The following is a 24731-nucleotide window of genomic DNA, read 5'->3' on the forward strand; positions in this document are numbered from 1 at the left end:
TGTATGATATATGTAATATTACGTACATACATGTCATATTTATTTAGAAGTCACACGTATCACAAATATGAGAGCATTTTACTTACACAGAATAATGAAATTATGAAATAGGGAAACAGTGAATAGTGAATGATTGAATAATATTACAATGGAGAATATAATATTAAATAGAATTATGATAGAGAATATAATAATAATTATTATTGTACTAGAAAAGTATTATAAAAGTTAGTATTATAATAATATAATATACTACTTACTAATAGTAAACTAATACCATTACTATGGTACTATACAATAATATTATACAATACTATAATACTATACAGTACTGTTATACGATACTATAACATTATATTAGTATTATATAACATTATTAAACAATACAAATGTATGTGATATATCAGTGATAATATTATATTAATTAAATAATATAATATAGCAAGCACAGTGAAATAATGAAGTAGTACAACAACAAAGTAAAAAAAATAATTGCAGAGGTAAAAACAAAAATAGTAAAATAATAAAATAGTAAAGTGAATTAAGAAACAGAATAATAAAGTAGATGACAAAGTAGAGTAAAATAAAAATTTGAAAAAAGAATAGAAGCCAAGATAGTAAAGTATAAAGTATGAATAATTGAATAATACATAAAATAATAGTTTAACCTAGTTACACCATACACCCTATACTTTATAGGTTAGAATACCACCAGTGAAGTTTACGCAGCAAGCACGTAACTTCACAAGCGAAACTTCGTAGCATAAACCCAATTGAAGGTTATTTGTAAAAGAAACGTTTAATTATCAAGAACAAACGATAGGATTGTTTTGACGGATAAAGCAGGGCTTCAAGTTAAATAGGGAAGGCCGTGGGCGGTACGAAGAGCTTTATGCTCAAATAGAGCGTAAAGTGGTGGTTTGGAACACTCTAAGTGGATAATATCCCTTTTCCTGTGACACACTGAACGTCATGAAATGTCATGGAAGCTTAGTGTAATAAGTTGCACGCGAACAATACGGAAAGGAATGTGGAAGATATCCTTCCAGGTTGCTATTAGGGCTATCATATCATGTGACCTGTTAGGCCTATCATATCAAATGACCCAGTTTTTTTTTTAAAGTTCGACAACGAGAGTGATTGCAACAACTGTCTTCAATTTCTTTGTGTCCGTGACAAGTTCTACATTGGTGTAACCATGAATGTATTGTCAGGTTTTGCTGCATTGATGCTATCGTGATTTTTGTTACAGATAAAGTTTAATGTTTTGATTTCATTTTAGATAGTGCGTTTTAAAACGGTTGACAGTATAGCGTGATTTCATGAAATGTAATCTAACCTAACCTAATTTCGTTCAGCCTAACTTAAAATAACCTAACCTAACTTAATTAAAGCTAATTTAACATAGCTGCACGTGCAGTATACTTTATCGTGATTTAATTTAATAAATATGATGAAAAGTGATTAAATCGATATTATGAAACTATTTTCAAATTAATCGTGTAACTAAAGTATTTGTAGTAGACGAAAATTTAAATTTTATCAGAACGATGATGCACGTCTATTTTTGTTTAAGAGTATAATTTTAATTAAGCGTTAGTGTTTAACATGTTTAGCAACATGTCGAGACCGTGACACATCTTTGATGATTATATTCTACGTGGTAAATATTTTGTTCTTTTCTAGTACGAAAGACAGAACTGATCGATTTTTAAATTATCTTACTAGTTTATAAATTATCTTACTAGTAGAAATTTAATTGTTAGAATTTCTAATTTCAATGCAATTTTATTTTAGTTTTTTATAATATAATTTTAGTTCAATTTTTTGTAAAATAACTTTATGTATTATTTATAATTTTATGAAGTGAGTGATCCATAACAATGTTATTACAATTCTCAACATACTAAATTCGTAAAACACATGATGTGAAATTAACCTTGAATGGTTAACTACAGTTATCTGGTAAGATGATAATAACCTGAACAAATGAGCAAACCTTCAGTTTTTTAATTATGTAATTGCTATGGCAGCGATATTCAACAGAGAAAACGTATGAGAGAAGTGCACATTTGTGTGACACATGTACAGGATGTTTCAAAACTGTTGTATGCTGCGTAGCTCTGGTAGATCTTTTTTTACTTAAAATATAATAAAAAAATTTGTCATCATTTCACAGACTCTGTCTTTGCATATTTTGTGTCGAATATCCAACCTTTAATTGCTTGAAAATTTATTTTGGTAATGTAAACGTTGTAGTTGTAGTGCATATTTTTTTTGAAGCACCCTGTATAAGTATACCATGTGCGTAAATCTTGATGTAAGTATAATATTTCATTATATAATAATATCGTATTATAGGAAGTGTTCCAGTTCTTTTAATGAAAACTGGACAGATAAACAATAATTTTAAAATAACTTTTCCTCAATTAATTTAAGGAAAATTTAATATTCTAAAATTTTTTAATTTTATACAATTTTGATTTCTATTTCTAATCTTACATTTAAATTTCAAGTTCAGTAATAACAAAATTATCAAACAAAATTTTAGAATTTGATTACGAACAATTTAGGGAATTATTTCGTAAGTTACTAAACCTGTGACGTACCGATTTTATTAGTTATGTTCATGTTGAAAACAGTATTTTATAAAATCATAAAAAGGAGGTAACAAATTGTTAAAGTGTACTCATTATTTTTATTAAACTTTTGTAAAACAAATTAGCAATTGTATTAACACACGAATGAAGTGAAATATTCTATTAAATTGAAAAAATAAATTTTTTATTTTGACGAGGGATTCTTTTATCCAGGTACGATATTCTAACCTACCAAATATTGATATCATTTACAATTTTATTAGTTATGATTGCAATCTATAAATTATTATATTTTATAGATTGAAAGAATGACATCAAGATGCCTGTAGTTATGATTTATTTTCAGTGAAAAAATTATTTCACATAATTAGTAGATGTTAATACCACATACACGTTTTCTAATTCCACATAAAAAAACTAAACGTAAAAGTAAGGAAAATTAATAATGCAAATGAAGCTAAATACACTACGCATTTTAATATTTTTGTTCATATTTCAAAAAGGTAAGTTCCATTAGATTTTATGCGTTAGATGTTACTATCTGTCGATAATGCAGCATCTGTTGATATCAATTAAAGATAAATTAGATTATACATAAATACTTAATTATTAATTTTTCAACTTGATATTATTTATTATTTCATGTGATTTATTATACAAGAAGAATCGAAAGCTACTAATTGTTACCAGTGTGACAGTAAAAAGGACACAAATTGCACTGTCGACAAGGTAGATATAAAATACTTGCAGATGTGTCCAGAGTCAAAACCGTTTTGTCGTAAAGCTGTATACATATGTAAGTTCCAATATTTATTTCTAGTTCTAACCTCAAAACTGTCATTAGCTGCCACCAACTGTCATTCACATTTATAACCTCAGTTTAACTGAAAATAAACATAATGCACATAACTTAATAGAACACAAGAAATAACGGAAGTGTTAAATTATCTTCCTCTTTCTTCATAACACTTGTTATTTATTTCTTTACAGTACGAATAACATCTTTTGATTTGCAGATTATTTTATGGATTCCCGACAAGATTTAACTGTCCGCGAATGTGCGAAATGGCGAAATGCTGATAACGAATGTTACAGAGGGCGTTATACCCGAGACAGTTATCAACTGGTCTGCGAATGCAAAGGAGCAGGATGCAATCGGTCAACTAGATATTCATCAGAGGCTACTATTTTCCTTTACGTTTTCTGTCCAATGATCATTCTTTTCGTTTTAAATCCCACTTGACCTGAAATACAGAGAATACGTCAGATTTGATACGTTGCATGTGAAATACAAGGATTCGGTTGATAACAAATGTCACTCGATAAATATAACAGGAACAGAATGTATCATATGAAATATCGTGATCGTTTGTCGGTACGTTGACACGTGCAGATAGTATCGAACGAAATTAATTTCTGTAATAAAAAACATGTGGAAGCTAAAGAGGTTATATTTTAAGCATCACCATAGCTTTTATAATAAATGAGAGGAAGTAAAATAACTAGCACTTAAATGTAAATGTATTGATGACACTCTAAATTTGAAGAACGAGTTAATTTAATTATATTTTAACAACTATTTCAATAACTTGTAACTAATATATAGAATAAAATAGCTGTGTATGTAACTTATAAATTAAATCAGATATGAAACACACGCTTCAGTTTAAATTAAAATAATTTGTAAATAGACATGCAATTGCAAATAATATAGTTTATTTAAAGTTAATATAAAGGTTTATTTTATTTTACCTTCAATGAATTAATCTAAAAAGAAGTTTTAAATGGTAATGTTACCATTCTATCAGGAATCGCATTGTTCTTCATTAGTTTCAATGAAATTGAATATCGAACGCAAAGTTATTCTCGTTGATTCGATGGTAAATTGTTGAGAACAAACGACATCCTGACTGACCACCCACGTTATCCTTATTATTATGTTCACTTGCTGGAACTTTCCACGGAACAACCCATTCCGTGGGTGTAGCCGGCTGATTTATCAAGAGAAAAGTTTCTCTCCAACCTATAATATCCTCCACTGGACGACATTCTTTTGAAACAGAGCACATTTCTCGCATTCGAACTCACGATCGTAATCGTTCATATGCATACTTAAAATAAGGCTATTTAATAAATATGCGGTGGAGTCTCAATTATTCGCGACGTTAAACATTTGGACAAGTTCCAAATTCAATTCATTGCTAAACATGCATATATAATTAAGTTGATTAAGCTGAAAAGCGTTCAAATTTGTCTGAATTTGTCCGAAACATAATATAATAAATATAATACATTTCTGTATACAAATATAAAATATTATTGACAAACCTTTACAGTAGTTAATATTAAAAACAGATTTTAGAATTATGAGCTCCATTTTGTCAGTGTGCATTGAAAGTTAAAACTAATTGTGAGCTTACTAGCGTTAATTAATTTATCAGTACGGAAATGACTTCGCGTTGAGAGAATGAAATTACTAGATTAAGTAGTTAAATTGACAGGTAAAATTAAAATTTGATTAGCGCCATCTAGCGTACGGCGTTTTTCAGCTGCTCCTGGTAGCAGGATCGCAGGAAAGCGAAGAGGTATTCGCTAAAACAAGAGGTCTCCCGCGCATTTACGCGCATGCGCAGTAGAAAGTCCGCCCACGCGCCCGGCAGCCATACTGCAGAAGGCGGCGCATGCGCTGCACTATTAAATGGCGTCTCCACCTACAAATCAACTAACTATGAATAATACTGTACCACTAACTATCTGCGAATAATTTCTACACTTTTATAATCAAAGAATGAAACTCGATCATATAGCAATCTTCCTATACAAAGTTTATTAAGATTTCATGTTAGGAAAAGTTGTTACACATATTTAAAGTAATAATAGAAAATTATTAATAACTACTTTCAACTCAGATCTTAATAAATGTTGTACAAGAAGGTAGATGAAGAGTCACTGGTGATTTTTCAATCATAAAAGTGCATAAGTTCCTCTAAGAAAACGAGTAATTAATAATTATTTGATAGTGATAGAATTTACTCTGTACGACGCCATGTTGGAATCATGGCACCAGTCTGGCTGTAGCGCGCATGCGCGCTGATGCGCGGGAAACCTCTTACTTTAGCGAATACCTCCTCGCTTTCCTGCGATCCTGCTACCAGGAGCAGGTTTAAAACGCCAAACGCTAGATGGCGTTGATCTTCTAAATCCAAGAATGTCGGTAAGGAAGAAATGAGTACAAATGATCGTCTCTAAACATTTATGTAAATTCATAAATATTGTAAATACATTTATATAGTGTAAATACATTTATATACTGCTTTTGATTTATAATATTATTTCATAAATACGAATGTCGGTCAGTGGGTTTATATCGAAGAAGGCGGTAAATTTAAAAATTTAAAACTTTAGAAATGTGGAAAATAATGATTTTGAAGTTTGAAAAATTAGGAACCTGACAAATTCAAAATTGAGTGATTTGGGGATCCAGAGATTTGAAACTTCGAGGTTTAAAAATTGAAATATTTAAAACCTTAGAAATATAGAAATTTGAAAGTTTGAAAATTTGCAAGTTTACATATTTGAATTCCCAAAATTAAAACTTAATGTAAAACAATTTTGACTTATGTGTTCTATCCATATAATACCTGCATGTTTCATATTATTAAATCGTCACATTAATAAGTACTTCCAAAATAAAAACTCCGGTGCAACATTTTACGAAACCCTCCGTTCCGTTTCGTCGCAAAGTGTCAAAAGTTGTACGAATTGTTTTGACGCCCCGCAAAAAATTCGACGTTAAAAATATTGTACATCCTCGCAAGAAGGTTATCAAAACGAGAAGCTCGTAAAATATTCGCATTGAGTGACTGATGATAAATGTAACAGACGACTGGTTATGTCCAAGATTCGTAAATGTAGGTAGTGTACGGTCGTTCTTCCTCGTCCTCCATCAACAGAGCGTCTCCGACCCTCTTTTCTAGACGGTATTATTATTATTTGGGTCGCGGCAATGTGGCGCCAAGCGTCCTGACGCTCCTCGAACACTCTTCGCCATTTCGTTATTGCGCGCTCGCAATTTCTGCTTTTCGTATTACACCAAATTGCTATCAATATTAACAGATTATATTTTCATTTGTTACATAAGCATTCGTCCTAAATTCTTTTCGCTGTAATTTCTGACTCACTGTGATGATTGTGCAATAATACGAAAAGGTATTTCTTGTTATTCAGTGGTGGTTCGTTTTTAATAAATATGTTCGATGTAGTGTAATTTTAATGTAATTTATTTGGGAATTTATTGCAAATTTTTATTTTTGTTTGGCAAAGTTTTGTAGTAGGTTGTTATTAATTACAAGGTTGTTAATAATTACTGATGACAAGGTTATTGATACAAGGTTATTAACTACTCATTCATCATTAAAACTTTGAAAATTGTCAAATAACAGATTCTCGATATTTTCATTCTCATCAAATTTTCTTTAAGTCACAAAATTTGTTAACTCTTGAAATCTCTAATTTTTGTCCAAATACAGAATCTGCAAATGAACTTAAGTTTCACCATTCATTCATTTCTTTCTCATTTCAAATTAAGTGTACCTCAAAAAATGACACTACTTACAATTCTTAATTTATAAATGACAAAAATTTGGAAATATTTATTGTACCTTCAGTACTTCACATATGTAATATTTTTTATGTTATAACATGCTATATCTTCTTACTACGACATGCAATGGTTTTTCTGTTTTTTTTTTTCATTTTTATGAATTAAAAATTATAAATACCACGATAAGCACATATCTGCCTTCTACGATTTCAGTTATTCCATGATAACTAGTATAAAGATATTTGTTGTTTCGAAATGCTCGTACAGAATGCACGTTGAATGCATGCCAAAGACATTATCCGCATTATAGGACATTTCTCGCCGGAATAATTTGTTGTTTCGATAACGGACACCATAGAGCTGATATTTCTCCGAAACAAGGTTTATTGGTTCGCCGCTGTAAAATGTCTTGAAGATGGCCTCCCTCGTAATTTCGTGAGAAATTGTCTGTTAACCGTCTTATCGTATGAATTATGAGATCATGGCGAATAATTATAATTTAAGTCCTCAGTTCTGATATTTTTTATGATGTTCTGATCTTTTTTATCAGTTTTAATTTTTTCAAATCAATTAATCTTTGTTATTTAATCAATTTTGTTGGGAATAATTTTAATTCAATAAATTTGTTGTATTAGGTTTAAAAACAATTTTTCTCATTCTCAGAAAAATGAGATGATTTACATATAAAAATTGTAGTTTTATCAGATGACAAAAAGTAAAATATTTTTTAGTTAAAAAATCTAAAAATCTAAAGATTCAAAAGCAGTGGAAGGACTGTATAATTAGTAGAGAACGAAAAACAGGCAAATAATTATTTAACAAGATTTGATCGGAAGTGAATGCATATGTAAGTGAAAATCGATCTTTAGCCGAAAGTGGCTAGTCACTCATTCATCAGAAGGTGAATTTGCACGTTCGATTACTGAATAATTTATGATCTTAAAAGAGTCAGTCAGTACATCCGGACAAAGGAATAATAGATGTGAAAATAAACTGAATCGATTTTTAACTTTGATAGGGTAAATTTATAGGAAAAATTTACGTCTCTGGTCAATGCTTTTGGTATAATATAATAGAACTTTATTGTTCTTACGTTTAGAGTATATTTTTTATATTTTTGAGGAACTTTTGGAACTTCTGAAGTTACAAACTTCTAAAATTTCAAATCGTAATATACCAGAACTCCAAAGTGCTAAAATTCTAAAACTCCAAAGTTTCTAAATTCCAAAAATCCAAAAATTTAAGAATCCAAGACTGTATTGTCTCAAACTTCTAAATTTCCAAATTCCAAAATTCGCAAATCCCCAAATTCCCCAATTTCCAAATTCCCAAATTCCCCAATTCCCAAATTCCCAAATTCCCAAATTCCCAAATTCCCAAATTCCCAAATTCCCAAATCCCCAAATTCCCCAATTCCCAAATTCCCCAATTCCCAAATTCCCCAAATTCCCCAATTCCCAAATTCCCAAATTCCCAAATTCCCAAATTCCCAAATTCCCAAATTCCCAAATTCCCAAATTTCCAAATTCCCAAATTCCCAAATTCCCAAATTCCCCAATTCCCAAATTCCCAAATTCCCAAATTTTCAAATTCCCAAATTCCCAAATTCCCAAATCCCCAAATCCCCAAATTCCCCAATTTCCAAATTCCCCAATTCCCAAATTCCCCAAATTCCCCAATTCCCCAATTCCCAAATTCCCAAATTCCCAATTCCCCAAATTCCAAAATTCCAAAATTCCAAAATTCCAAATTTCCAAATTCCAAAATTCCCAAATTCCCAAATTCCCCAAATTCCAAAATTCCAAAATTCCAAAATTCCAAAATTCCAAATTTCCAAATTCCAAAATTCCCAAATTCCAAAATTCCAAAATTCCCAAATTCCCAAATTCCCAAATTCCAAAATCCTAAAATTTTTAATCCAAAAAAATTCCAAAAATTCAAAACACCATTTTCCCCAACTTCCAGACTTCCAAATCCCTAAAATTTCACCTCTAAAACTCCAACATCCACAAATCCCAAATCAATATTTTAAACCATGCAAAACTTCGCATTAAAATGCATTTAACCACCAGTACATACAACTAAGCGATCTTCTTTCTTCACAAAGAAGATTATTTTCCGCTAAGCACTGTAATTAATTATATTCAAAGTAATGAATGATTTTACATTACCTTCGCGGACCTTTTAGTGCCTCCTATGCTTTCTATGGTCAAAGGCATAGTCATCACTTCATTCTTAATAACTCTCTAGAGAAAGAACTTTAAGAGCGTGAGATGGAACGAAGATGATAATCAAAGAAGAAATTCTTCGCGTACCTTCAATTTATTATCAAATCCACTAAGTATGTAATATTGAGGACGTCCTTGTGAAGTCTGATTAGGCGACATTCTGCCGGAGACGTAGTTTCTTTTATCTTCATTAAAAAAAATATCTACTATTTCTAACTCTGGGTTTAATTAAGTTTAACTGAGTTCGAAAATGAAGTTTAATAGTATTTACTTAATTTAAATTAAGGTTAAATTACAGGTTTGAATTAAAGTTAAACGGTACAGGTTAAATAAAATTAAATTTATTACAGGTTAAATAAAATTAAATTTATTACAGGCTAAATGAAATTTAATTTTATTTCTATCAAGTTAAATTTATTTAGTTGGAGTAGTTTTAAGATATTTTAGCTTGTATTGTAACATAGACTTTTTGACAAAAATAAAAGCTTGAAGGACAATTTATTTAAAAATTATTGCAAGAGTATGTGAACAAGGTACAATCATTATAGTAATTCTTAACAAATGTTTGATAATTTATTTAAAAATTATTGCAAGAATATGTGAACAAAGAACAATCATTATTTCTAACAAATTTTATTAATGATATTTCACCATAACCTGCAAAATTTATTACCTAACTTTTCTTCATGATTCAAATATTACAGTTGCATGACAAAGGGTTGCTCTAACCTCAAAATGAGTGTCACTATTGTCTCAAAGATGTCATTGAATGTGACCACAAATTCAGAGATCCAATAAGAGTTATTTTTCAAACCTTCATAGCAAAGGTCAAATGACAGTATATTCTAATAAAATACAAACTAATCTGTTAAAAAAATGTTACTTAAATGTTACTCGTTATGATTTTCTTAAAGATATAGAATATTGTAGTTTGAAAGTCTATAATAGTTATGGTGAACTGTCATGGCGTCCTCATATAAGGACATGCTAAATAAATGCCTGGTGTATTCGGTCAATTTTATTGCTCGTAAACATTGTTATATTGTAACAGTCATTAATTATGACCAAAATAACCAGCATAACTAAAATAACTATTATAAGTAAAATATGATAAACTGTCATGGCGTCCTCACATAAGGACATGCTAAATAAATGCCTGGTGTATTAGGTCAATTTTATTGTTTCTAAACATTGTTATATTTTCACAGTCATTAATTATGACCAAAATAACCAGCATAACTAAAATAACCATTATAAGTAAAATATGATAAACTGTCATGGCGTCCTCACATAAGGACATGCTAAATAAATGCCTGGTGTATTAGGTCAATTTTATTGTTTCTAAACATTGTTATATTTTCACAGTCATTAATTATGACCAAAATAACCAGCATAACTAAAATAACCATTATAAGTAAAATATGATAAACTGTCATGGCGTCCTCACATAAGGACATGCTAAATAAATGCCTGGTGTATTCGGTCAATTTTATTTTTCGTATTGTCATATTGTCACAACCATTAATACCTATTAAGACCAAAATAACCCTATTTGTATCTCTCCCAGCTATACCAAAGAATAATAATTTAATTCTCAGAATTCAGCAAAAAGCAACTTTCCTCCATGAACAAATTCGAAAGGGTTAAGAAGTAAACCTAATTGCGAGCAGAACGCGTCGAATTCTGTTACTTAGTAATTGCTAAATCCAAAACTGAGCTAGACGGCGACGACGGTGTCCTACATAGGCGCCGTGGCGCCAGACGTCTCTCGTTTTCATCCTTTTCCTTCGACCGTTTTCTTCACTGTAACACAGCGATTTTCCCTGGAAACGGAGCTCACCCTGGAAAAATGATACAAGAATGATTAGCGTCGTTACAGAAAGAAAAATACGCTTTAGATTCGCGTTAACTTATTTACAGACGCGTCGTTTTTCGAGGAGAAGAAATTTCGAAACGATGACAACTTCGAAAAGGGTCAAACTACGTATACATTTGCAGGGTGTTCTAGATTATCACTGTAAAATGATGTCAGCATCAAATGATAATAAATAACGAAATGTTGGGTTGTGGTTTTTTTGAAGAGTTTAAAAACGTGGAATAATAGTGATTAATGGTTTGCAATTCGGACATTATGCAATTGGAATGTTGAAATGATCAAATGAACATTACCCTTAATGGGGGATAGATTGAGATCAGGGACGATGGAGGAAGCTTCTTTGAGGGGTGAAGGGTGAAATACTGGGAAGAGGGTTTTTGAATTATTTTGAAGGAGAATTTGATACTGGTTTGTCGTTTATTTATTTATATTTTTGTACTGGTTAATAATATTTAAATAATTAATACTAGTTTTGTAATAGTTTAAATAATTAGCTTAAATAAGTGGTTTAAATAATTAATTTGAATAAGTAGTTTGAACAAATAGTTTAAATAACTAGTTTAAATAATTAGCTTAAATAAGTGGTTTAAATAATTAATTTGAATAAGTAGTTTGAACAAATAGTTTAAATAATTAGTTTAAATAAGTAGTTTAAATAATTAATTTAAATAAGTAGTTTGAACAAATAGTCTAAATAATTAGTTTAAATAGTTAGCTTAAATAAGAGGTTTAAATAATTAATTTAAATAAGTAATTTGAACAAATAGTCTAAATAATTAGTTCAAATAATTAGTTTAAATAAGTGGTTTAAATAATTAATTTAAATAAGTAGTTTGAACAAATAGTCTAAATAATTAGTTTAAATAATTAGCTTAAATAAGTGGTTTAAACAATTAATTTGAATAAGTAGTTTGAACAAGTAGTTTAAATAATTAGTTTAAATAATTAGCTTAAATAAGTGGTTTAAATAATTAATTTAGATAAGTAGTTTGAACAAATAGTCTAAATAATTAGTTTAAATAATTAGCTTAAATAAGTGGTTTAAATAATTAATTTAAATAAGTAGTTTGAACAAATAGTTTAAATAATAGTTTACATAATAGTCTTCTTTAAGTAAATCAAGGTATAGCAAAATTAATTTTATTTCAGTCACAAATTCCATTTTCTAAAAATATATCATATGAAATAAAATGGTATTTGTTTTAAGAACTTTGTGATTTATAAATGTGTTCGACTGTGTTCTATGGGATGGTAACGTAAATATAGTAGAGTCTCGTTATATCGCCACTGATGGTGCTATAAGAGTTGAAAACTCCTGCAGTTTGATAAGAAGTTTTCTCCTTTGATACCCTGATGGTGTTCCCGCATCCCCACATGTTATCTGTACGAAATTCTGCAATGGTGACAATATAACGAGAGTCTACTATATTATGAATCTATTCTTATACTGTATAAAAGGACAAACTAGTATGTTTTTATTTTATATTAAATATGGTACAATAAATTTTTATTTGCTTTCATAAATTGAGGGAAAATACTCTTCTTGTACAGAGCTGAAGGAAATTTTAAAATATGAAATGTGGGGTCTGAAATTTAAAAAATATTAAATATGGAGATATGAAATTTAAGAAATATAAAATCTAGAAATAATAAGTTTGAAAAATATAAAATATAAAAATAAGAAAATAAGAAAATAATAAATACGAAATTTACAAAATATAAAAATGCAGAGATAAGAACTTTGAAAAACATAAAACACTCATTTTAAAAAATACAATTTCAAGTCTTTAACAAAATTATCTTAACATCATAAACAAAGTTAATTTGCATGATCCAAATGATCACTTATCATTTATGCAAACCCGTTATCAAATTCCGTAGCCGACATCCAGTTGGAAGATACGATTGTTTATTCTCAGATAACCGTATAAGAAGAACGATTTTAGACACGTAGTTAAGTGACTTATACTATGACAACGTAGCCTGTGCACTGCTTTTGTCATGGATGTTACTAACTATAATTAGGCTAATAGACAATTAACGTCCTTCAACGTATCCACGCTTTCCTCCCCTCGTCAATCGTTACTACCACGATTTATATAGTGGTTCCTAGTTCGGTGTGAAATATCCGGAATTCATGCCAAATATTTTAGATGTATTTTTCGAATGAAATTTTCCCCTTAGAATTCTTCGCGTCTTCAGATAAATTAGCGGATATACTATTTTGTTTCTTCGGTTGAAAATATACTGGGTGTCTTCGAAGATTGCTGAGAGTTCAAGACTTCAATTTATTGCAACTTTTATTTTGTTAACTTTAAGTAATGTTAGGTTAGCTAAGATACTGGTTGCGTGAAGTAAAATGGAGTTGAAATATAAGTCACATGATGTAATATCAAGTTTGCTGAGACTTCAAGACTTCAATTTATTGCAACTTTTATTTTGTTAAATTTAAGTGACATTAAGTTAGCTGAAATATTAGTTGCATGAAGTAAAATGGAGTTTAAATATAAATGACATGAAGTAAAATCAAGTTTATTGAAACTTCAAGACTTCAATTTATTGCAACTTTTATTTTGTTAAATTTAAGTGACATTAAGTTAGCTGAAATATTAGTTGCATGAAGTAAAATGGAGTTTAAATATAAATGACATGAAGTAAAATCAAGTTTATTGAAACTTCAAGACTTCAATTTATTTCAACCTTTATTTCGTCAAATTTAAGTAACATTAAGTCAGTTGAAATACGTGTTTCATAAAGTAAAATGAAGTAGAAATATAAGTTACATGATGTAATATCAAGTTTCTTGAAATGTAAGCTACATCAAGTAATATCAAGTTACTTGAAATATAAGCTACATGAACTAGTATCAAGTTACTAGAAATGCAAGTTGGACGACGTGATATCAAGTTACTTAAAATATAAGTTACATGAGATAACATTAAGTTACTTGAACTATAAGCTACATGAAGCAGTATCAAGTTACTTGAAATATAAGCTACATGAACTAGTATTAAGTTACTTGAAATGCAAGTTGGACGACGTGATATCAAGTTACTTAAAATATAAGTTACATGAGATAACATTAAGTTACTTGAACTATAAGCTACATGAAATAGTATCAAATTACTTGAAATATAAGCTACATGAACTAGTATTAAGTTACTTGAAATGCAAGTTGGACGACGTGATATCAAGTTACTTAAAATATAAGTTACATGGGATAAAATTAAGTTACTTGAACTATAAGCTACATGAAGCAGTATCAAGTTACTTGAAATATAAGCTATATGAAATAGTATCAAGTTACTTGACATGCAAGTTGGATAATGTTATATCAAGTTACTAACAACACAGAAATTCTTACAATCCTGAAATCAGAGATCTTAGAATATAAAAACTAAGAAACTCACAATAGTGAAATTTGATCAATTTCGAAATCAGAGACATGAGAATATAAAAATTAAAAAATCCCTAAAAATTAAAAAAAAATAATTTTGTACAATTTCCAAATGAGAGATGTGGTACTATAGAAACTAAAAAAATTACAACACAAAAATTCTCACAATTCAAAATCAGGTCTTGAGAAAATAAAAACAAAAAAATTAATTCCACAGAAATTTCTTCAATTTCAAAATCAAAGATCTCATATTATAAAAATAAAAAAATCTCTCAAATTTCTATCTAAACAAAGAAATTCCACCAAAAAATCCTAAAATATAAAAACTCCAAAATTTGCAAGAAGAAATAATTAAAATAGCCAGAGTACATTCCTAAAAGCGGTCACCGGCGAACGCATTCAACGTGTTAATGGCGGCGCGGCGACGATCTATGCCAGATGATCTAGCAAGGAGATTTAGGGGGTTAGAGTGCACGGTTGTGCGCGATTACGCGAACCGTGGCGTAAGAGAGGCGAAAAACCGAGTGGAGTGGAGAAAATAGGAAAGGAGTGGCGTTGGTGAGTGGCGAACCTCGCAATCTCATACTCGCGATCAGTCTGTCGACTCGACGACAACCCTTCCTCTCTCAGCCAGTGCTTCACCCTCCGTCACGCACCACAGTTTGCGTTCCACTTCCCGAGGATAAACTTCGCCTCGAAAGCCATTTATTTCGCCGACAACTTCCGGAATGCTTCGAAGGATCTCAGTGCTAATTGTTAGCTTCGCGCTCGTCTTCGTGGTTCGTTCAGGTGATTATTGCACAATTGTTCGCTAACGAGATTCTTTGTATTGGTGAAATATTGGTGATTACGCGGATGAAAGTTCGAGAACGATGTGTGATTGGTGGCTTGAGAAATATTACAGTGCTTACGGTATTTCTCGTTATCGCGTTCTTTGCGATAGATGCCAGGTGAACGGGGTTTGAATTCGATTAACCCTTTATGGGGGCGCGGTGGTCTCCGACTTGATTTTAAACTGAGCGTCTTTTTAACTGTGATTGTAATTTCCACTGTTTTTTTTATTAAGGAGATCTTTTTGTGAGGCTTCTGCAGAATCTGTCTAAGGGTTGAAATTATGAGAATTGAGTATTAATGCGTTTTGTTGGTTTATTTTTGTTTTAGGCTGGTTGTATCAGAAGCTTTTGTTGTATATTTTGTCTATTGCTTTTTAATGATTGAATACATCATATCGAGTATTCATTTTGAAGGGGTTGAAAGAAAAAAATTTAAATTTGTTGTAGTAAGTAAAAGAAACTCATCATAATTATTGTTACTATTTTTTATTATAATTCTTTAATGTAATTTTTCTATGTTTATTATGTTTTGTTACTTCGTTATTATGTTATTTTGTTATGTTACTTTAATTGTAATATTTTATTAAAACACTTTATTACAAGTTTATTGTTTATTATGATTTTTACTGTAATGTTTTATTATAATTTTTTACTGTAACTTTATTATGTTTGTTATGATTTTTATTGTAATTTTTTATTATAATCTTTTACTGTAATTCTATTATGTTTGTTATGTTTTTTAGTTTAATGTTTTATTACAATTTTATTATTATTTTTATTACAATCTTGTATTATAATTTTTTGTTGTAATTTTATTTTGTTATGATTTTTATTGTAATTTTTTATTATAATCTTTTACTGTAATTTTATTATGTTTGTTATGTTTTTTAGTTTAATGTTTTATTACAATTTTATTATTATTTTTTGTTATAATTTTATATTATAATTTTTTATTGTAATTCAATTATGTCTTTTACTATATTTATTTCATTATTTTATTACAATTTCATTATTATTTTTAATAAAATCTTATATTATAATTTTTTGTCATAATTTTATTACGTTTATCATAATTTTTGTCACAACTTTCTATTATAATTTTAAACTAACTTTTATTATTTCTACTTTAATATTATCAAAAAAATAATTCTTTCTTACTATCTACAAAATAGAACTTGTAAATTAAATACAATAAATGCAAAAACTTATGTACCTGACAATATTGATTGTTTTATTATTTTCATTCTATATAACATAAAAATTCATTACATTTATATCGTCGCGATTAATTAATATTAAAATAAATCTAAATATCTGCAAACGGAGTATCGAGACAATACTTAAACCGCTTAGTATACAAAACTCCTGAAGCATGAATCTTTTTAACAAGATTAAATGTTTCGTTATAAAAGGATCGAAATATTCACGGACACGAGTCGTCAAGATAGTCTTTAAATCCTTGTTAAAAACGATCACTAATAATGTCACTTATAATTTAATAATTTAATAGTTTATTTTAATAATAATTGAAGTTCATAAATTTTCTTTATTATTAAGTTTACAAATTTATTTCAAGTTTACAAGAAAATTTTATATAATTGTTTATATTATTTTTAATTACAACAGGTATTATTTATTAAAGGGTTGCGATGAGTCAGTCGTGACTCAATCTGTGAAACGTACACAAAGGAATGTCGTCAAAATTAGCGATCCAAATTTACAGTAATTAAATCTAAAAACTACCAAGTATTATAAGAACCACCATTCTTTAAATCAATTTTAAAAATCACCCTCATAAAACGCAGGAAAAAAAATCCATATTTTATCACATTTGTCAAAGTTGTCAGCAAACAAGCACAGAAAAATATTTACTTGCGTACAATATTTACCCTTAAAAAAAAACAGGATTAACTTCTATCAAGTACAAATTGAAACTCGTACGTTGTGTCAATTTATACTTTTAGCTGTAGAAGCTAAAAATAGGTTCCCGGGCTGGTACGTCAACGAAAATAGAAAAATTGCAGGGACCCCTTGAATTAACACGAGTTCGACGAATTTTATTACTTATACACAATTTTCAATGTTGAAATGACCACTTTTATACATATAAGGTAGTTACAAAATTTTATTTTTAAAATAAAGTATCGAGGTATGTAAAAATTACATAAAGAATGCAAGATTGTTACTTGCGAGGCAGACACTTTTTTTTCTAATAATAATATTTCAGTGATGACAGTTGTGAAATTTGAAACGTTCACATGATGCAGGGTAAACAGAGAGGTCACTGCCTTTGTGATATGTGTAAAACATGTGTTTAATTTAATACTGAACTTGTTACTAGACATTTATTATAATATTTTTATAAGGTAATATATTTAATAATTTTTTACTAGTTAATAATAATACATTTACTGGTTAATAAATTTTAATTTTACACTTAATATTACATTTAGCAGAGGAGATTTTACTCGTAGATTTTACTCAGATTGATATTTCGCAAAAATTGATATCTCATGAAAATAATCCAAGCAAGGAATTATTTTCTCATAACACATTCGAAGCAATCAGAAACCAATACTTTTTTATTGTATAATAGTTGTAATAAATTGTCATAAATGTAACAAAATACTTATTGTTACTCAGTGCTGTCAATCTCATTTTTCTCAGACGATGAAATTATCCGTTAAATAATCGTGAAAGTGAAAGGTTAGCGGAAGGTTTGCTCCGTAAAATGGTTGCACATGGAAGTATCACAAAATGGTTGCACATATGGACATCCAACTCTCACAACACATAATAATCTTTATACTGTATCTTCATATTTATTTACCATATAAATGCACATTACACTTTACAAATGAATTTTTTGAATCTTCTGAATTATTTTTGAAAGACAAAATTTTTATAAATGTTAATGTCACTCGACTGCATTTTTATATTTATTTACCAGAAAATGAACATTATATTTTACAAATGAATTTTTTCAATATTGTAAATTATTTTTGAAAGCTAAAATTTACATAAAAGTTTGTGGAATTCATTTCAATTCATAATTTATTTACAATTACCCAATTTCAAGGTTTCGTGCCACTAAACTCCAAAACACAGTTTTAGTATAAACTGTCGTCATACCTCGTTTTAACCGATAAGTTCCACAAGTACAGACTGAAGATCACGATCACTTGATTCCGGGCAGAAATCCAATGTGTATAAATCACGACTTATGTACATTTAGATTACATAACATTTAGTCATTATAACTCTTAGACATGCACATTCTGTAACAGTCTTACCTTTTTAGTGTTCTTATTTGCATATTATAAGTGATAAGCTGGCAAGTATTCTAGCGTGGCAATTATTTTGTTATATTTATTATAGTTTATTATCTTTATCTTTTTTAGAGTGATTTTAGAACATGAAAATTTATATATAATGTATAAATTGTGTCTCACATAGATTACAAGACTTGTATATAATTTATAGACTGTGAGTCACTTGGACTTTTTAGAGTGATTTCTTGGAACATGAAAATGATATGAAGAAGTTGTTGTAGTTCTTTTCATGACTCATTTGTTTTTGTAGTATATTTATTTTTTATTATTCATTTTGAATTAATAAGGATGGTTTAAAGTTGAAACACACAAAAATTAATTTAAGAACTTGTAGAAAATACAATTCTCCTTTATTCATTCTTTATTTAATATTTTTTATATATGAGAAAATAGTTGGGGACAATCTGTTTTACGCGACAGAAGAATTGGACAAGAAATGGATGTATTCACACAATGGACTGTGAATGTTTACATATGTATGTATGGTACATCAAAGTCTGCAAAGTGTACATAAATTATGCAATTTGTATACTGTGAATCGTATGGACTACATGATTTATACATACTGTATTGTGCATCACATAGATTACATGATGTTTATCTAATTTGACTTGAAACTACATAGGTAATCTACATTGATGTAGATATGTGTGTGATACATATGATGATACGTATTACACATACGATTACACATACGATTACACATACGATTACACATACGATTACACATGCGATTACACATGTATGTTACGTATAATTTGCACTCCTCGATGTATCATAAATACATAAAAATCATGTAACTGAAGTCGATTATATCGAAACACACAATCTCCAGAATTTACAAGAGATTGATCCCCATATATGTAGAACTGACATGTGAGTAGTATAAGTGTCGTACAAATAAATATTAATTGAAATCGACTACATCGAGACATACTACCTCCAGAATTTACAAGAGATTGATCGTGACATAGAAATCACATGTAGTAGTATAAGTGTCGTACAAATAAATAGTGATTGAAATCGATTATACCGAGACACTCTGCCTCTAGAATTTACAAGAGATTCATCCCCATATAGAAATCACATGTAGTAGTATAAGTGTAATACAAATAAATAGTGATTGAAATCGGTTATATCGAGACATACTATCTCTAAAATTTATTCTAAGAGATTTTCAATGGTCCCAATATAGAAATGATACCGATATAGAAATCACATGTGAGTAGTATAAGTATTGTACAAATAAATAGTAATTGAAATCGGTTATATCGAGACATACTATCTCTAAAATTTATTCTAAGAGATTTTCAATGGTCCCAATATAGAAATAATCCCAATACAGAAATCACACATAATAGTATAAGTGTCGTACATCAAATTATGAGTCACAAGTTGAGGGGTGAGTAGCATCACGTTTGGCGCCACGACGCTGCGACCCAAATAACCACATAGAATATATGGGTGTCGGAATCCTGTGATATCTAACGAAACGCAACTACGATTACAGATATTCCCACTGTACGCAAGTAAGTACGTACTTTCGGTTCGTTCGGTAGAATTATGTGACAAGAGGGTGGGGTGCGGCGTCGTAGAAGCGTCTACCAGGCGCCAGACGCTGTTCAAATGTCTACTTTCTTGGGAAACAAAGAATCGTTACATTCAAATAAATTACGCGACGAAGAAAAATGACTTGTGTACAGCGCTGGACAACGTAACTGGAACAAACCGTAACTCACGAGAGTAATTAAAAAGAGATGTTACGGAAATTGAGAGAATCAATCAGAGATTCTTTGGGTTCTTCAAAAATTATTTACCAGTGATAGTAGTAATGTGCAAATAAATAGTAATAAGCTTGTTAATATTAATAGTTTAGCTACTTTATATTTTCTGCGTGAAAGAAGATTAGGTTAGGTTACTAAAGGAGACTGTGTAAAGAGGTTAGGTTAGGTTAATGATAGTTATTTCATTTACAAGATTATTATATTTTGTAACACAGAGGTAGATGTTATAGATTAGTATTATTTTAGAATACACCTTGGACAAATATTTTTATTAAACATTCTAGTTTATTAAATATGTAGTCATTTTGCGCAAAATTATTTATGTAAAAAGTTTGATGTGTGATTATTTTATAATAACTCTCAAATGTATATCTTTGGAAAACAATACTAAATATTATGCATAAAGGTATATTTATATAAACTTGAAGACTGACTACTTGGTCAGATGTTTCAAACTTTTAACGAAGAATTTTATTAAATATTTTCTAGTTTCAAAATGTGATTTTGTTTAAAAATAAGTTTACAATTTATAAGAATGTTTTATGAAATGTTGCAAATGAATAATTTTATTAAACGTTACAACAAACTTTACATTAATTGTTAGCTTAAATTACTATTTTCAAAAGGTCAGACTTTGTTTAGAAAGCTTTTATAATTCACATTAAAATATATTTTTTGTATTTTACGTTAAAAAAACGTGAGTTGATTTATAATATTTTTTTTTCAAAATTAAAAATGATATTTATTTTATTAGAATTGACTGGTTAATTAGTAATGTTATTATTTTATTTTACAGATGAGAATGTCAAGTGCTACATGTGCACCTCCCTGACGCACCCAGGCTGTGACACTGATCCAAAGACGCCCAACATTAAAATGGAGAAATGTACACTGGACAGCATGTCAGATATGCAAAAAATTGTTCAACAGCACAACGATTTGAGGAACATATCTTACATCTTCGACGTCGACAACACGCAACAGTATCATGCTCCCGCGACAATGGCTTGTGCCAAAATGGTTCTTAAAGGTAAGGGTTACTTACTTATTTACATTTCATATTTTATCTACATCTTCTAATTTTGGAATTTTGGGAATTTGCAATTTTGAGAATTTGGAATTTTGGGAATTTGGAATTTTGGGAATTTGGAATTTTGGGAATTTGGAATTTTGGGAATTTGGAATTTTGGGAATTTGGAATTTTGGGAATTTGGAATTTTGGGAATTTGGAATTTTGGGAATTTGGAATTTTGGGAATTTGGAATTTTGGGAATTTGGAATTTTGGGAATTTGGAATTTTGGGAATTTGGAATTTTGGGAATTTGGAATTTTGGGAATTTGGAATTTTGGGAATTTGGAATTTTGGGAATTTGGAATTTTGGGAATGTGGAATTTTGGGAATTTGGAATTTTGGGAATTTGGAATTTTGGGAATTTGGAATTTTGGGAATTTGGAATTTTGGGAATTTGGAATTTTGGAATTTTGGAATTTTGGAATTTTGGAATTTTGGAATTTTGGAATTTTGGGATTTTGGGAATTTAAGAATTTAGGGATTTAGGGATTTGGATATTTGGAAATTTGAAGATGTGGAAACTTGAGAATTCAGGGATGTGAAAATTTAGGGATTTGGAGAGTTGGGGATTTGGGGATTTTGGGGGTTTGGGAATTAAGGATTTGGGGACTTGTGAAGTTAAAGATTTTGGGATGTAATAAATTGGGAATTTGGAAAATTGGAAATTTTGGAATTTAGTAATTTGAAAATTTGGGAATTTGGGGTTTTGGATATTTCAGTATTTGGCGATATAGGAACTTGAGAATTTGGGGATTTGATAATTTGGCGATTTAGAGATTTGGAGATTTGTAAAGTTGCAAAATTATGAAATTGTAAAATTGAAAAATCGTAAAGCTGTAATTTAGTAAAATTGTAAAATTGTGAAATTAGTAAAATTTGTAAAATTATCAAATTGCCAAATTGCCAAATTGTCAAATAGTCAAAATGCAAAATTGTCAAATTTTAAAATTGTCAAATTGTCAAATAGTCAAAACGCAAAATTGTCAAATCGTAAAATTGTCAAATTGTCAAATTGTAAAATCGCAAAATTATAAAATTAAAAAATTGTAAAATCATAAAATTTGATATTTATATATCTATAAATTTGTAAAGCAGTATAACCGTAAAGTCGAGAAATCCTGACTTCGCAAGTTGGAAAATATCCAAATTCCGGAAAATTTTATAAGCGTCGTAGACGACCCCTGTCGCATCCATAAATTTTGCAGTCCAATAAAAATGTTATTATTTGTTCGTCAGTTAAAGGGAAGGACGTGACAGTGAGAAACTGTCAAACAGCGAAGGCGGAGACTATCGACCCATGCAAAGCGATCCAAAGGAAATTTTCTAACGACATCAGTCTGGAATTTTGCGAGTTATGCATGCACGACGCTTGCAACGGTTCGACTATAGTTACTCCGGAATTACTCCTCAATTTGGTATTGGTCCTGGGAACAGTGATTCTGCGTTCTTTTTACAACCACGCGTAACCTTTGCCACACGAATGTATAGAATTGATTACAATCGATTCATAGCGCATTCCAATGTTCAAACACACATACATACACACCCTACATGTTGTTCATCGATATTTTACGTTCGTTTCACGATCACGTAACGTTACGGTGGTGATTTACCGCGGTATGAAACAAGAAACGCACGCGAAATTTTCTATTGAGTATTACGTGCACACTTTATTAAGGAAAATCTCGAACTTCCTAGGTTTTGTCAAAAAATTTTTCACGACCGATACGAGAGTTTCATCGATTACACGATTAAATTCTTGTTTCGAAAATTCAGGTGCGAACCGCAGAATTATAAACAGTAGCTTTCGACTAAATTCGCATTTTCCGGGAAACACTGACGGTTTTGTACATCGAACGTTCTTTAGAATTCCATTTAATTGCCTGTACGCATGTATTAAATTCTCGTTCGAATATTCGAGGAAGCTCCACCGTATGTGCATAAATAAATGTTTATTATAAACGATATGTATATTATATAAAGGATACGGCTTTCGAATATGAAATTTGGCCAGGTGTTTATACCGTGAAATGTTATCGAGCTTCTCAACATCGAGTACGATGTTACCGCACGAAAATTATAACGAGCAATAAAATGTATGTTAAATAATTAACTCGGTGTAATAATTCATTTCCTGTGATATGTTGTTGCAACGGCAATTTAGTTGCTTATCTTTAAACACAAATTTTCTTTCATGAGTATTAACTATTTTTAATAAAAGAACTTTTGTTTGAGGCTAACGAGACAGTTTAATAGAAAGTATCATATTTAAGACATATTTTATAATGAAAGACATATTTTGTCGTTTGTAGAATGTTTTTAAAAGTTACATAACCTAAAAATGAATTTTTATATGAATACGGATAAATGAATTTTTATATGAATATCAATAAATGGATTTTTAGATAAATATGGATAAATGGATTTTTAGATGAATCAATGTAAATTCTTCATGGTATAAGAAATAGAGAATATTTTGAAATAAAAATGATTGAAAATAACGTATTTAAATATCTAAGTTAGCTTGTGTATTTGTCTATGTTAATAATCGAGTACCGCCATTTTGGTGAAGAACTATATTGCTGAAAAAAAAATATGTACCAGTTTAACAGCCTGTATTAATAATATCAATATTACGATGTGAATAACTGAACAATAATTAACTAACATAATACTAAAATAATAAAATAAAAATAATATAATAAAAATAAGTTACATCGAGTACAGTATCCGCCATTTTGCTGAAGAAGTATATTGCTGAAAGAAATGAGTACCAGCTTACCAAACTATATTAATAATATCAATATTACGATGTGAATAACTGAACAATAATTAATTAATATGATACTAAAATAATAAAATAAAAATAATAAATAAAAATAATATAATAGGAATAAATTACATTGAGTACAGTATCCGCCATTTTGCTGAAGAACTATATTGCTGAAAAAAAAATGTGTACCAGTTTACCAACCTGTATTAATAATGTCAACATTACGATGTGAA

General features: G+C 29.4%; 2 protein-coding genes across 3 annotated transcripts; both read left to right on the forward strand.

The window, feature by feature from the left end:
* The first annotated feature begins 428 nt into the window (after positions 1-428).
* LOC105661846 (uncharacterized) lies at positions 429-4044 on the forward strand. Of its 2 annotated transcripts, none has more exons than XM_076542269.1 (4): positions 429-2813; positions 2900-3103; positions 3265-3396; positions 3617-4044. In XM_076542269.1, the coding sequence occupies exons 2-4, from the start codon at positions 3046-3048 to the stop codon at positions 3841-3843; spliced, it is 417 nt and encodes a 138-aa protein (XP_076398384.1). In that variant the 5' UTR covers positions 429-2813; positions 2900-3045; the 3' UTR covers positions 3844-4044. The 2 variants fall into 2 exon arrangements, with proteins under 2 accessions (XP_076398384.1, XP_076398383.1); XM_076542268.1 differs by having other exon boundaries at positions 433-2813; positions 3262-3396.
* Positions 4045-15271: 11227 nt separating this feature from the next.
* LOC105661848 (UPAR/Ly6 domain-containing protein CG9338) lies at positions 15272-23838 on the forward strand. The gene is made up of 3 exons (XM_012280000.2): positions 15272-15493; positions 21450-21683; positions 22962-23838. Exons 1-3 carry the CDS (start codon positions 15433-15435, stop codon positions 23189-23191), a joined length of 525 nt encoding a protein of 174 aa, XP_012135390.1. The 5' UTR covers positions 15272-15432; the 3' UTR covers positions 23192-23838.
* The last annotated feature ends 893 nt before the right edge of the window (positions 23839-24731 follow it).

Source organism: Megachile rotundata, chromosome 2 (genome assembly GCF_050947335.1).
Source record: "Megachile rotundata isolate GNS110a chromosome 2, iyMegRotu1, whole genome shotgun sequence".
Taxonomy (NCBI): Eukaryota; Metazoa; Arthropoda; class Insecta; order Hymenoptera; family Megachilidae; genus Megachile; species Megachile rotundata.